Source organism: Chrysochloris asiatica, unplaced genomic scaffold (genome assembly GCF_000296735.1).
Source record: "Chrysochloris asiatica unplaced genomic scaffold, ChrAsi1.0 scaffold00001, whole genome shotgun sequence".
NCBI classification, from domain to species: Eukaryota; Metazoa; Chordata; class Mammalia; order Afrosoricida; family Chrysochloridae; genus Chrysochloris; species Chrysochloris asiatica.
In genome coordinates, this window is record NW_006408519.1 from 16,311,502 (window position 1) to 16,326,414 (window position 14,913).

Genomic DNA, 14,913 nt, shown 5'->3' on the forward strand with positions numbered 1-14,913 from the left:
GCCTCATCTTTCTCCCACGGAACAGCTGGTAGTTTCGAACTGCTGACCTTAAGGTTCACAGCCCGATTCGTAACCACTACGCTACCAGAGGTCCATATATTGTTATTTGCCGATTTCAATTCATGGTAACAGAACAAAACAACTCCATAAGGTTTTCAACTGATTTCAACCTAGCTTACTAGGCTAATGTGAAGTATAAATCTCTCCTTAACTACTACAGCTCTCAGAACAATGATGCTCACTGTTATCAAACTCACCTGTATATACCTCCTTGGTGATATCAGCTTTCAAACATCTTATGTCTCAGTGCTATTAAAAGATATACTATTATACATGGTACATTTCTCTTCTACTTTGATAACAATGATAAAATAATAATGAATAGTTTTTTAATAAAATAGATTACATGTTTTACATGCATTATCTAATATAATCTTTACCCTAAAATGATATATTAGTTAAGACATTATGTAGATGAGAACACTGAGGCCCCCAATATTTAGATATGAAGATTAGCATTCTGATATCTTCTCAGTGGAAGAGGTTTAAAGCAAACTATAGCTTTCCAGAGTCCACTATTTCCAGAGTTATTCCCATTCTTATTATATATATATTATAGACACGGAGTCCTGGTGTGGCGCTGTGGGTTAATGCGCCACACTACAAAGCCCGTTTAAACTGCAAGGTCTGTGGTTCAAGCTCACCAGCTGCTCCTCGGAAACCCTATACAAGGTCGCTATGAGTCGGAACCAACTCCACAGCACACTGCCACCAGCCACCAATGTAGATTCAGACTCAATTAGCATGTTTGAATGCCTTCTATTTATCATATATTAATATAGATATTTTCAAGAATATGATCCCATTTAATCTATCACTTTAATCTTCACCTGAGAGGTGTAAAATTACTCATTTTTGACATAAGAAACAACACACACATGTTGTTGTTGTTGTTGTTGTTGTTGTTAGGTGCCATCGAGTCAGTACTGACTCATAGCGACCCTATGCACAACAGAACCCTATACACAACACACATAAAGAAGAGGTAAATCAACTCAAAGATCTTGTGTTCTAAAGACAAATTATATGCTTTTGCTCATCACACTGCATACTGTTAAAACACTTTAATAAGGATATTTTCATAATTTTATCCCACAAATGTACTGTTCAAAACAAGATTAGATTATATGAGAGAGTGAAACAAGACTACGGTACATGAGAAAGCGATTAAGTCTTGACCTAATTGTTGGTGGAACAGCAAGGATTTTCCAGGAAGTGATGAAAAAGCAGCTAGCTACTGACTCTTGCCACTTGTAAATTTCTCCTTTGGCTTGGCATCATTGGAATTTTGCTTACAAGCCTTGAGTTACTATACCCCATTAACAAATCATTCATGCTTAACTTGCTTGTTTATTAAAAGACACACAAAATGCTTGCCTTATTAGGATCAAATATAGTATTTATATAAAGAAAGTGGATCACTTTAGCGAAGGGATAGGGCTAATGAAAGCCAGTTAGTGTGGCCACATATTATTGCTGAAATAACGATGACAAGTAGGGTGGAGGAACTCAAAGTCGGTGCCAAAACATTTCTTAAGAAAATATTTTAAATAACATATTTGAAAATCAAAAAAGCAAGCCAATGAAAGCACCAATTAAAAAAAAATCATCCTTACTGTATAGCATCATGATTTCTGACTGCATTTGAGTTTTATTGTCTCTTTGGCATTGAGTAGTTTAGTACTATTTTCTCTATGATTCAGGGACTTACAATACAACGTTCTCCTCTTTAGGATGAAATTTGAAAAAAAAATAAGACAGTTTATTAATTGTTGTTTTTTAATCACAGATTTTTTTAAAAAAAAAAGGACTACTGATTTTAACTTCCAAAAAAAAGTTAAAATGTAACACTAAAGTGAATTTTTAAAATGGCTCTATTCTTATCTAGTAATGCAAATCTCAAGATAAAATTATTTGCAGAGAACTAATTTTCAGTTTATTACTCTGTTTGACCTCTATATAGAATAAACATAGTGTGACACTGCATTCTTTATGTATTTGTGTTTTTTGTTGTTGTTAAGTTCCATCAATCTGATTCTGACTCATAGCAATCCTGTATAGGGTTTTCAAGGAGCTTCTGGTGGGTTTGAACTACCGACCATGTGGTTCACAGTCCAATGCTAATTGTACAGTGCCACACCAGAAATCCTTGTGTTTTTTAATTCAATAAAATGTTTTCTAGGTTTTTTTCTTCTTCAATTATTTGTTTTCTTAGGTTATATCAACAATTATGTATAGTTATAATGTAATTTCATGTTCCTGAATATGATATCTTAGTACTTAAACATAAATAACTAGACATTATATATATATATATTAAATGGTATTTTCTTTTCCTAATGTCTTTCCATTGTACTGGGTATGGTGGTGGTGGTGGTAGTGTACCGTGGTGTCGATTTCGACTCAGTGACCCTATGTAGGGCTTCTGAGACTATAAATCTTTATGGGAGCAGAAAGCCTCATCTTTCTCCCACAGAAAAACTGTTAGTTTTGAACTGTTGACCTTGAGGTAAGCAGCCAGCCTGGTAAAAAGCTACCAGAATTGGAAACATGTAAATACAATAAACAACCTCCATTAGTTCTTTCATCACCTTCAATTCAGTGTTCTTTCAAGTATTACCTCTTTTTAACATCCCCCTACTAGGTTTTGTTTCATTTTTTTCTCATCCTTAATTAGAAATCATCCCTTCTTTGGAAGATTTTTGGTGTGATTGTACTGTTTTAGCCAGAAAACAACTGGTTAAATCATCTCTCCTATTTCAATATCTCCAACTAGTTTCTTTATATTCCATATTTTGGCATTAGGCTTGTATCCAGAATTCCTGATCAAAATTACTAGAAGAGTAAAATTATTTTCTGACAAGACATTTCATCAGCCATTTGATATTCCTTGTAACCGTGTAAATCAGTCTTATTCTCAGGATTAAAACTTGGAAGACCCTTTGTATGCTTCTTCCGTGTTTTTGCTAATTGTAGTTTGTCTTTCTCTATCAAAGGAAAGGTTTCCCTCATTAGGCTTTTTGTTCATGTGTACTGTCAAATTTGGTTTCAATTATAAATTACCAATCGACTATATGATGTGTATCTTACTGAGAAAACTACCAGTCTTCCTTCAAAAGAATTTAGCCTATTTGATCAAAATAATCTCCACCAACATTTTATAAAATCACATCCCTTCTTGATTAGTGCTTTCTTTATGACCTCATATGGAATAAAATGATCTTTACTTTTTATTGTAAATATAGTCAAATCATCAAGCCAACATAACATTCTTAGAAAACTTGTTCTAGTTAATCCAAAACTCATACATAGAAACAAAATTAAATAAACCAGCTGTTGTCCAGTAGATGTGACTTCAAGGTGACCCCATGTGTGTCAGAGTGCAACTGTGCTCCAAAGCATTTCCAATAGTTTCCTTTTCAGAAGTAGATCACCACATTTACATTCAGATATGCCTCTGGGTGGACACAAACTGGCAAGCTTTTCATTAGCAGCTAAATGCATTACTCCAGAAATCCACATTCCTAATAAAACCCTAAATTTTCTATGACTAACTCTTTAAATATTAATATGTGAATTCTTCCATCAAGTAGATTTTTTTTTTTTAATGTGGACCCACATTTTAGGTGCATTTATAACACTAGAATTTGTATGTTCCTTTTACATACATTTTATAAGTTTGCCCTTGGATGTATATATTAAAGAGTCATTCTGAATACTGATTGTTGTTGGAACTTTAGAGTGTTTTCTATGGAGATGATAGATCATTTCATTTGGTCTGCCAACTGATCTTAATGAATACTGAGTTTAGGGAGCCCAGGATAGAGACGAACTCTGAGACCACCTCAAGGCTCAGTAGGTATATATGTCATGGCAATGTCTGTCAAAGGAGGCAGGTCCAGAAAAGGCAGGTATGAAGAGTCTTCAAACATTTCATTGAAAATTTTCTTTTAATTTCATTTTTCTACAAACTTTTAGACACCTCCTCGTATTTTCATGTCAGCCTCAGATCCAAGGCATTAGATTTCACCTGTTATAGGATTTTGCTTAGCCCAGTATCACGTAGTAAGTTGCCTTTTACAAATACTAGCAGATGGTGTTGATAAAATTCATCCTGCTTGTGAGCAAACAAAAACCCTTACACTTTACCCTCTAGGTTGACGTGACATTCATTTTTTCTTAATTAAACTATCATTGTTAGGAAGCATCAAAAGAACTCTCTTAAAGCAAGTGTTTCATCAAGGAGAGACTATGTAAACTCCAGGGAAAGCAATAAGCAGATCATTACAGAGTTATCAACCCCCTGCAAAGTTATAAATTAAGGAATCTGTGTGCTATCAAGTAGCAAAAAGCAAATGAGAAAAGGCATGGATTGAGTAGTCTCCTATCTTTTCTTTTTAAAACTGAAGGACAAGGACACAAATGACAAATACACTACTCACTTATTATTTGTTTGAATAGATATTTACCTAATAGGAGATAAATTTCTCCTTAGAAAATTAGATCATGTGTTCTATGAAGTATGGCTTCATAGATTCTACCTATAAGGCAGTGAATATTAGTAACCCATTAAAACCACTTTTCAGGAGAAAAAGGAAAATATGTACTTTCTACATGAATAATTGTCTCATTCAGAATGTTCTTGCTATATAGAGTTTGTTTGTTTGTTTGTTTTGTTTTTCAGCAAGTTCTCTGTGAAACTGTCTCTTGAAGTGTTTTTCCTCTATGAACTTCCTTCCATAAACTGGGAAGAATTAATATACTCCTTATAAAAGTATCTTTATATTCTTCTACAGCAATGATTAGATATCATTGCAATTGTTGTTAAGTGCCACCAAATCGGTTCTGACTCATAGAGACCGTATATAGGTTTTTTGAGGAGTGGCTAATGAGTTTGAACCTCCAACCTGTGGTTCAAACCAATCTTGTGATCCAAGTGCTTATTCTAGAGTGCCACACCAGGACTCCATCATTGTAATTACTTGATTAAATTTTGATTTGTTCTACTTGATGGCTTTGAAAAGTGGGAATTGTTTCTTAGTAATCATTTGATCTTTGTCATTTGTATAAGATAAAACCTAAATATATACATTTGAATAAAACGTTTATTCATTAGTTCTATGGTTGAATAGGAGAATGTATAAGCTTTTCCAAAAGCAATGAGAATCACATTTTTGGTAGATGAAAATCCAGATTAGAATGGAAGTCAAAGGAAATATTCTTAAAAGGACATGATTATAAGGAGTAGGAAGTAGGAGATAATCTTTGGCAAAACAAGCAAACAACCAACTCTGGCAAAAAGTAGAAGTGTTGGTAGTTTTTTACTTATACTTGTATATAGGGAAACTCATTATTATTCATCTCATATTAGTTCCTGTTGACTAAATATTCTTCCTTTAAGGAGATGACAACAGAGTTTAAGGAAATGTGGGAAGAAAATCTCTCATAAATAACTATAGATACACCTGGCACTTTGTATATTACCACATTATCATTGTTTTTGTTGTTGTTAGTTGTTGTGCAGCCAAATCTGACTCATGGTGACTCCTTGTGTTTCTAAGAAAAACTGCTCCCTGGGGTTTCTTGTCTGTGAATTAGTAGACGCAGAGCTCCAGTCTTTTTCTTCTGGGGTACTGCTGAGTGGAGTCAAACTGCCAACATTTAGGTTAGCAGTTGAGATCAGTTTGAACCACTAAGTGATATTATTGTCATATTAAATTCTAGCAATATAAGATTTTAGTATTTTGCCTATTCATCTGATTATATCAAAATAAAGTTTCCAAAATAATATATATTTTGTTTCAAATCTGTCAGTAAACGACAGAATCAAGATTTAAACTCAGTGCTTTCTGACTCCAAAGGCCCTGAGTTGGAGAAGAAGGAACTCCATGAAATAGATGGGTCAGTGTTGAGGATATGCCATTTAAACCTCTCAGTGTTATCTATCTGAGTAAGCCCTTTATATTTTAAATAATTTTACATTTTCAGTAAAATTTGGCTATATGACTTTTTCAAATTCACAAATGAATATAAAAAAATTTTCCCTAATCACGATAAAATATTTTTTTAATGGGAAATAAAATCTCAAAGTTGTGAAGTGTCAAAGAGATTATAGACTCAGGCTCCAGAATCAGACAGAAATGGATTCTAAATTGCCATCCTTATTTCCCCTCTTGCCTCCATTTACTGATGGGGAAACAATTCTTTACCTTACTCTCACGCTTCTGTACATTTTCTGGTCAGAGCTTCTTACTGCTCTTTGTTCTGAACTATTTTTCCAAAGATGTTTGTATACTAAATAGTCTTGTGTGATAACAAAAGTTTTCACTACCAGGTAATATGGGAATATGCACCCAAAGTGAGCCTTCTGCAACAAAGACATGAGAGAAGAAATGAAATAGATACAGATGATGATCCTGAGACTCTTAGCTTCAGAGGATAGGACCAAGAGATGCTCTTAAAGAGAAAACCGCCAACCAAGAACCACATATCCAGCAAAATTGTCCATCAAATATGACAACAAAATTAGGACATTTCCAGATAGATAGAAATTAAAAGAATTTAAAAAAAACAGACCAAACTACAAAAAATACTAAAGGGAGTTCTTTGGACAGAGAACTAATGATAGCAGACAACAATCTGAGGTTACCATGTCTGAGATTATAGTATCACCCAGAACTCAATCAAGATACTGAACTGTTCAAACCAAAATAAATCTACAAAACTGAAAACAGGGAACCAGAGAGGCCATCTTGCAACCACAATCAAACATATAAAGTAAAAAAGGAATAATGTAATTCCAGAAATTCCAAATTAAGTGAAAATCAGAGGTTTTTAAAAAAAAATACATAAACCTAACTGTAACCCTAAAACCAGACTCTTACTCCTATCCCTAGCCCAATCCCTACTCTTAACATTAACTCTTGTCCTAACCATAATCCTAATACTAAATGAAGCACTAGGCCTTGCCTAGACCTAGCCATAATCCTAAATCTAACTCCTTACACCTATCTACCACCACTTTCCTCAAGAAGTTTTCTTCACCAGAGAAAAATGCAGGTTTGCTTACAGCTTTGGGGATGGAGATGGTAGTACTCTCCAGAGCAAACTTCATGCTTACTACCCAATATATGGAGCTCTGGTAGCATATTGGTTCCGAATCTGTCTGTGAACCTCAAGGTCAGCAATTCGAAACTACCAGCTGTTCCGCAGGAGAAAGATGAGGCTTTCTGCTCCTGTAAAGACTTATAGCCTCGGAAACCCTGTACAAGGTCACTACGAGTCGGAACCGTCTCCACGGCACACAAAAACAACTCATTATAAAAGACTCAAATTGTCTAAGCTTTGGGTTTCTTTTCTATAAAACCACTCAATGCATGTGTAGGCACTTTCTCACACTGTTTATGTCATGTTTTGAGAACTGATAACGTGGAAACTAGCACAAATTCGGATTCTTTAGCTCCTAAAGTTTTTACTGGGAGTAACCAACAGTCTTTCTTCTCTTATATTTTCTGTTATTGTTGTTGTTAGAAGCTGTTGAGTTTGTTCTGTCACATAGTGACCCTACGTGCAACAGAATGAAACACTGCATGGTTCTTTGACATAAGCACAACCTTTTCTATGTTTTTGTTCATTACATTATGATGCTTTGCCTTCTTGAGCTGCCCTTTGAAATGGTCTATTCCGGTTTTTCTTAATCATTTCTTCCATTTGCTTTAGCTAGTATACATTCAAGAGCAAAGTTTCAGAGTCTCTCTGATATCCATTTTGGTCTTTTCTTTCCTGGTGTCTTAATTATTCTTTTGTTTTTATCACATGTGTTCTCATTCACGTCATTAACACAACTTGTCTCATCTTAAGTCATTAGTGCTCAATGTGATAAATCTATTCTTCATATGGTCTCTAAATTCATGTGGGATATCCTTAAGGTCATATGTTGGCCATTGTGACCTTTGTAAATTGTCTTCAGCTTCAAGTTGAAATTACATCTGAGCAATTGGATTGTTCCACAGTTAACCCTGGCCTGGTATTGACTGATGGTATTGAGATGATCCATAGTCTCTTTCCACATGTGTAGTCAATTTGGTTCTTGTGAATTCCATCTTGTTAAGTTCAATTGTAAAGTCACCATTTATAATATAGGAAAAAAATACATCTGCACTGAATAAATCATTGGTCTTGCAAAACTCTATCATGCTATCTCTGGTGCAATTTTTTATAACCTAGACAATGTTGTCCAATTTGTATTATTTCTTTTTTTTATTTCCAACTTTTGCATTTCATTCACCAGTAATTATCAATGTATCTTGATTACATATATGATCAATTTCAGATGGCGAAATTGGTAGCAATTCTTCAATTTCTTCATCTTTGATATTAATGGTTGGTGCATAAGTTTGAACAATAGTTGTATTAACTGGTCTTCCTTACAGGCTTATGGAAATTATCCTATTACTTACAAAATTGTATTTAAGAATTGTTGTTGTTACGTGCTGTAGAGTCAGTTCCGACTCACAGCAATCTTGTATAGGATTTCTGAGGAGCAGCTGGTGAGGCTGAACTGCCAACGTTGTGGTGCAATTTGACCTTGCAGTCCAATGCAATAAACTGAAGCACTACAATCACAATATTTAAGAATAGACCATGAAATGTTATTTTGACAATAAATGTGATGCCATTCCTCTTCAATTTGTCATTCCTGGCATATTTGACTATAAGTTTGCTAATTCAAAATAACCAATGTCATTTCATTTCAGCCCACTCCACAGAAGAAAGATGAGGCTTTCTGCTCCCGTAAAGATTTTCAGCCTCAGAAACCCTGTACAGGGTCACTATGAGTCAGAACTGACTCCACAGCACGTAAGGACCACTACCAATATCTAGGATGGATATCTATTTTTATATACTCTATTTTATTTCAATTTGTCATTCCTGGCATATTTAAGAAGTTTTTGATTCATACTTCATATACTCCACATTCTGATTATTAATAGGTACTTGCAATTGTTTCTTCTCATTTTGAGCAAGAAATGAAGGTCCCAAAAGTTTTACTCCAGCTACATCATTAAGGTTGATTCTACTATGAGAAGACATCTCTTTCCCAGTATATTTTGAGTACCTTCCAAGCAGATGGGCTCATCTTCCATCAGTATACCAGACAATGTCCTGATGCTATTCATAAGGTTTCCAGAAATAGAATGCCAGATCTCTTTTCCCTAGTTTCTCTTAGTCTTGAATCGCCTCTATATCCTGCCCATCATGGGTGACCCTGCTGGCTTCCACCATCAAAGCAACACTCAAACTGCCAAATATGCCAAATTGACAAATGGCTATATGTATTCCACCACCATTCCACAAATGATAACAGAAAAGCAAGTCAACTTGTAAGTAGAGTAAAATCTCAGCTTCTACATAGTTATTGGTTGAATAACCTTGGACAATTATTTTTACATTTATGAGGACCTGTTTCCTAGTCTATTACTGTGAATTTTAAATCTGGTGATACTTATTAAATACCTAGCACATTGTAAGTGCTCAAATAAATGGCAGCTAATTGTGGCACTGTGTGATAATCACTGGACTGTTAATCACAAGGCTGGCAGTTCAAAACCACCAGTCACTCCTTGGAAACCCTGTTCAAGGTTGCTATGAGGCAGAACTCACTAGAAGGCACTTAACAACAACAATAATAGTAGCAACAGCAGCAGCAGCAGCAATAGTAGTAGCAGTAATAGTAGCCACAGGAATGTCTGTAGTATATTCATAGATACAGCGATGAAGGCAACTAAATTGTAAATCTTGAAAGAAGACCAATATCTGACAAATATTTTACTAAGTGTCTGCTGTGTACTATTTTACTTAATCCTCAGGAACACTAGAAGTCAATTCTTTTTTCTCTCATTGGTTAAATGAGATGAAGGAAATTCAGAGAGTTGAAATGATTTGACTAAGATAGATGTCTAATCCAGGGTAAGAATTCCCCTGTCTCTTAATATTAGGGGTTTCTATTACATGAATTTGAAGTTACATGTTTGAGGAAACAAAGTAATTTACAGCAGTAATCAGAGATTCATATATTACAATCACAGGGGATTACAGAAGAACATGCCAAATATTATACTCATTTTTCTTTTATTAGAAAAGAAAACTCAGATGATGACACCAAAGTTTTTGTGGGCAAGTTAGTGATGAGTATGTTCAATCTACCAGGCTCTATACTACCAACTTTAGCCTGCATTAGTAAATTACTGCATTTTCCACATAACACACACAAAATAAATTTGTTGTCAGTATCTATAATTAACCCTGCAGTATTCTCAATTTTACCAATTTCCATGATATATCCTCTACCAGAAATATTTAAACGATCCATAGACCCAGTTAACATTTCTCAATTAAAATAACTACCTAGACAACTTAATTAAATTTCTAAATATCATAAGGTCCATATTTTTTCTTGCTCTTATCATGAAAAAAAACATGTAAATGAACAGTGGTCTATAAATATGTACCATAAACACAGACATTAATTTTATGGTTTTATTTCATAAAATTAATTTTTATGTTTTATCTTAGCAAGTATTACATTATGCTTATTACATAATATATGTATATATTATGCTTATTACATATCTATATCTATATATATCCAACTCTTGTATAAATTCCTACTCACAGCAACCCTATATGCTATAATCTTTATGGAAGTAAACTGCTATATCAAGTTCTCCTGTGCACTGGCTAAGGGTTCTAACTGCCAACCTTTAACCATTATGCCATCAGAGCTCCTTATATCCATTTATATTTATATCTATAAACTTATATTTCTTAAGCTTCAAATTCTGTAAAAGGAGCAAACAATTCATATGTTTCATAAAGACATTGACTGGATACAACTCTTACCTTTAAGTTATTTTCATGTTTTAATCAAATATTCAGTCAGCATAAAATCAAATTTTTGTGTGGTTTTTTTACCTCGACAGATGGGAACAGGAAAATCCCATGCTGCTGTAGTAATCGAATTGGCTATGCAGGTGAGCTGCGGGTGGCCATCCAGGATATACCCAGTTACACAGCTGTAGCGAATCTTGTCTCCCACATCAAATCTTGTACCATAAATCACTCCTTTGGGTGGAACTCCTGGATTTCCACAAGAGCTGCTCTGCAATTCTATATGAGAGGGAAAGGAAAGTTCTTTTAATATGTATGTCAGTGTTTTATATTTATAACATTATATGTAGATATGAATTTTTCTTTTTCTGGTATTTTTTGAGAAGTCTTCAAATTTAAAACATGTAACAAAACAGTAAGCAAATAAATTTGACTAAATAGTGTAGATACTTTATATTATTTAATACAGCAACCATTAATTGTCACTCATGTTTTATAGAAATAATGTACAAGTATACATTAGATACAAATAATATAAGTGACTCATTAAAAGTGACATATTGATAACATAGTAATAAACAAATTTAGATTCATCAATATATATTCTTATTAGTTTCCTGCTTTGACTTAATTCTAAATCATAAACATTTATCTGGAACAAATACTTACTTTGGTTGAAACTTGTTTTTTTCCCATATAAATTAGAAAGAGCATATTGCAAACGAAATGAACATTTTGTGCAAATTAGAGAGATCTGGGTTATATCCCCAGTTAAATTATATGTTTAACTTTGGATGTATAATAAGAATTATAATAAATATGTAGAATTATCATGAAGTTTAATTAGATCAATCTGTCAGATATGTGTGTGTCCTGAAATGTTAGTGCTTTAGATATTGTCTTATTAATTTATGCCTAAGGTAAAGGAGCTCTGGTAGCATAGTGGTTACGAATCAGGCTGCGAACCTTAAAGTCAGCAGTTCGAAACTACCAGCCGCTCCGCGGGAGAAAGATGAGGCTTTCTACTCCCGTAAAGATTTACACCCTCAGAAACCCTGTACAGGGTCGCTATGGGTCGGAACCGACTCGACGGCACTTAACAACAACAACAACAAGGTAAAGAAGCAAATATGAGATTTTTAAAATCATATTAATTTCAGAGAAAATTCCATTTCACTTTAAGTGAACAAATGGTAAGAAAAATTATTGAAAGAAAATTTTTCAAAAGTGAAGGGCTTACAGAATTTAGTAAGGCTTTGTGGGGCTGGCACTGTGGGCTAATGTGTCAGACTGCAAAGTCGTTTGAACTGCAAGGTCAGTGGTTCAAGCTCACTAGCTGCTCCTTGGGAACCCTATACAGGGTTGCCTTGGGTTGGAACTGAATTGACGGCACTTAACAACAAATGTGGGGCTAAAGGATAGCACTGGATAGCTAAGCTCAAGGTCAGCAGTTCAAATCCACCAGCTGCACCTCAGAAACCTTATACAGGATCACTGTGAGTTAAAACTAACTCCTGGAAATTTTATGATAACAGGGTTGGATTATTTTCCCTTATGTTTTTTTGTTTTTTTTTTCTCTAGGTTTTCTATTATATTTCTTTTATAAGCATAAGTCAAAAAGCATTATTAGTAAATCATAGAAATACTTGTTATACAAAAATATCAAAATGTGAAGCTACTTTTTTCTAAAAATATCTTACATCTAGGTCTACACACTTCCATGTTTCCATCTCTTTAACACTTCCCCAATATGTTGTTTGCTTTTATAATGTATTGCATTAAGCAGATTTGCTGCACAAGACCTTTTGAAAGTGCTCAAGAGCAAAGATGTTGGTTTGAGGACTAAGATGTACCTGACCCAAGTCATGGTATTTTCAATAGCCTTATATGCATGTGAAAGCTGGACAGTGAATAAGGAAGAACACAGAAGAATTGATGCATTTGAGTTATGGAGTTGGAGAAGATTATTAAAAGTATCATGGATGGCTAGAAGAACAAATAAATTGAAGAAGTACAGCCAGAATGCTCCTTAGAAGCCAGGATGTTGAGACTTCGTCTCTCATACTTTGGACATATTATCAGAAGGAACCTAGCGAAGGACATCAGGTTTGGTAAAGTGGAGGGTCAGTGAAATAGACTGGCACAGTGGCAGCAGCAATGAGCTCAAGCTTAACAATGAGTGTGAGGTTGACACAGGACAGGCCAGTGTTTAGCTTTGTTGGGCATAAAGTTGCTTCAAGTCAGAACTGACTCCAAGGCACTTAGCACCAACAGCAAGCTTTCCTCAAATAATTCTTCCCTTCAGTTAACACCATAGCAGAATGGCAGTTATGGCCCCTGCAAGGGACTCAAATCATTTGAGTTTAAGGAACAAAAAGAATTCTGAAGGGGTAAGAGCAGGGCTGTAGAGTGGATGAGGTGAGATTTCCCAGTGAAGTTCTTATAGGACAATGAAATTCTTTCTACCCTCAAAGAATGAGCAGGTTCATTGCTCTGATGAAAAAAGTTTCCTTAGTGCAATTTTGCTGGCCTTCTTTTTTTTTTTTTTTTTTCAATAATCATCAGTGCAGTTTCCAATTTTCTTAAAATTTCTTCCCAATAAGTCCCTGTTAAAGTTCTGTTCAAGAAAACCTATCTCAATTATACCTTAGAAAACCCCCCCAAACTGTGGCTATAACCTTCTAGCTGACCTCTCTACCTTGAATTTAACTTTCTCATCGAGCCTCTCAAAGCTCACTGTTTTGATTGTACCATTTTGTTGAAGGAACCCTAATGTGACTCTGACAGAATAATATTGAGAAAGCATGTCTATAGTTGCAGAGACATTTAAACACACTTTATTTAGAATAAACGTGTACATATATAAACTGGAACCCTAGCAGCAGTATTTTTTGACTTACCCTAATATACTCTCCATGGTTATGAATTAAATTACAAACTAATTTAAGAGGTTTTTCAACCTTATTAAAGTTGATAGTTTCGTTAATAAAAACTCATTGCCATTAAGTCAATTCTGTCTCAGAGGTACTGTATAGACAGAGTAGAGTTGCCCCATAGGATTTCTAAGGCTCTCTGGTAGCATAGTGGTTACAAATCGGACTGTGAACCTTAAGGTCAGCAGTTCGAAACTACCAGCAGGAGAAAGATGAAGCTTTCTGCTCCAGTAAAGATTTACAGTAAAGATTTACAGCCTTAGAAACCCTGTACAAGGTTGCTATGAGTTAGAACCGACTCCACAGCACACAACAACAACACTCTTAATGGAAACAGACTATCACAGCCTTTCCTGATGAAGAGCTGTTGGGTTTGAACCATGGGTCTTTTGATTGAAGTCAACACTTAGCCACTTTGACCCTTTTTTAGTTCAGTTAAGAGAATCATATAAATAATTACGATTACTATACAAATGTTAACATCCTTAGTTTGATAATTGACCCGTGGTTACCTATATAATTAACATGAAGGGAAACTATATACTAATAGGTAGTGACTCCACTATTTTAGCAACATATCTATAGGTCTCTGGAGTCTTGGTGGAACGCTGTGGGTTAATGCGCCAGACTACAAAGCCGTTTGAACTGCAACGTTGGCAGTTCAAGTTCACCAGCTGCTCCTGGAAACCCTACTAGACAGGGTAGCTATGGGTCGGAACCAACTCGACACACTTCACAACAACAACACAACAATCTATGGGTCTAAATTACTACAAAACAAAAATTGTTAAAGGTGTTGAATGGGAACACATTATACATATGTATGTTGTTGTTGTTGTGAAGTGCCATCGAGTCAGTTCCAACCCAGAGCGACCCTGTATAGGGTTTCCGAAGAGCAGCTGGTGAGCTTGAACTGCCGACCTTGCAGTCAAACAGCTTTTCAGTCTGGCGTATTAACCCACAGTGCCACATACATGTAAATATTTCCTGGGTTTTCTTGTTCTTCATTCCCTCTTTGTGTAGTTAGTTC

The 14,913-nt window shown here is 34.9% G+C and overlaps 1 protein-coding gene across 2 annotated transcripts in view; it reads right to left on the reverse strand.

The window, feature by feature from the left end:
- The window catches only part of CSMD3 (CUB and Sushi multiple domains 3), a 1,928,297-nt gene that overhangs the window by 1,489,068 nt on the left and 424,316 nt on the right, over positions 1-14,913 (reverse strand). For both annotated transcript variants that reach the window (XM_006830658.1, XM_006830657.1), the window contains exon 4: positions 11,035-11,229. In XM_006830658.1, the coding sequence (XP_006830721.1) occupies positions 11,035-11,229 (195 nt within the window). The remainder of the gene's footprint in view (positions 1-11,034; positions 11,230-14,913) is intronic.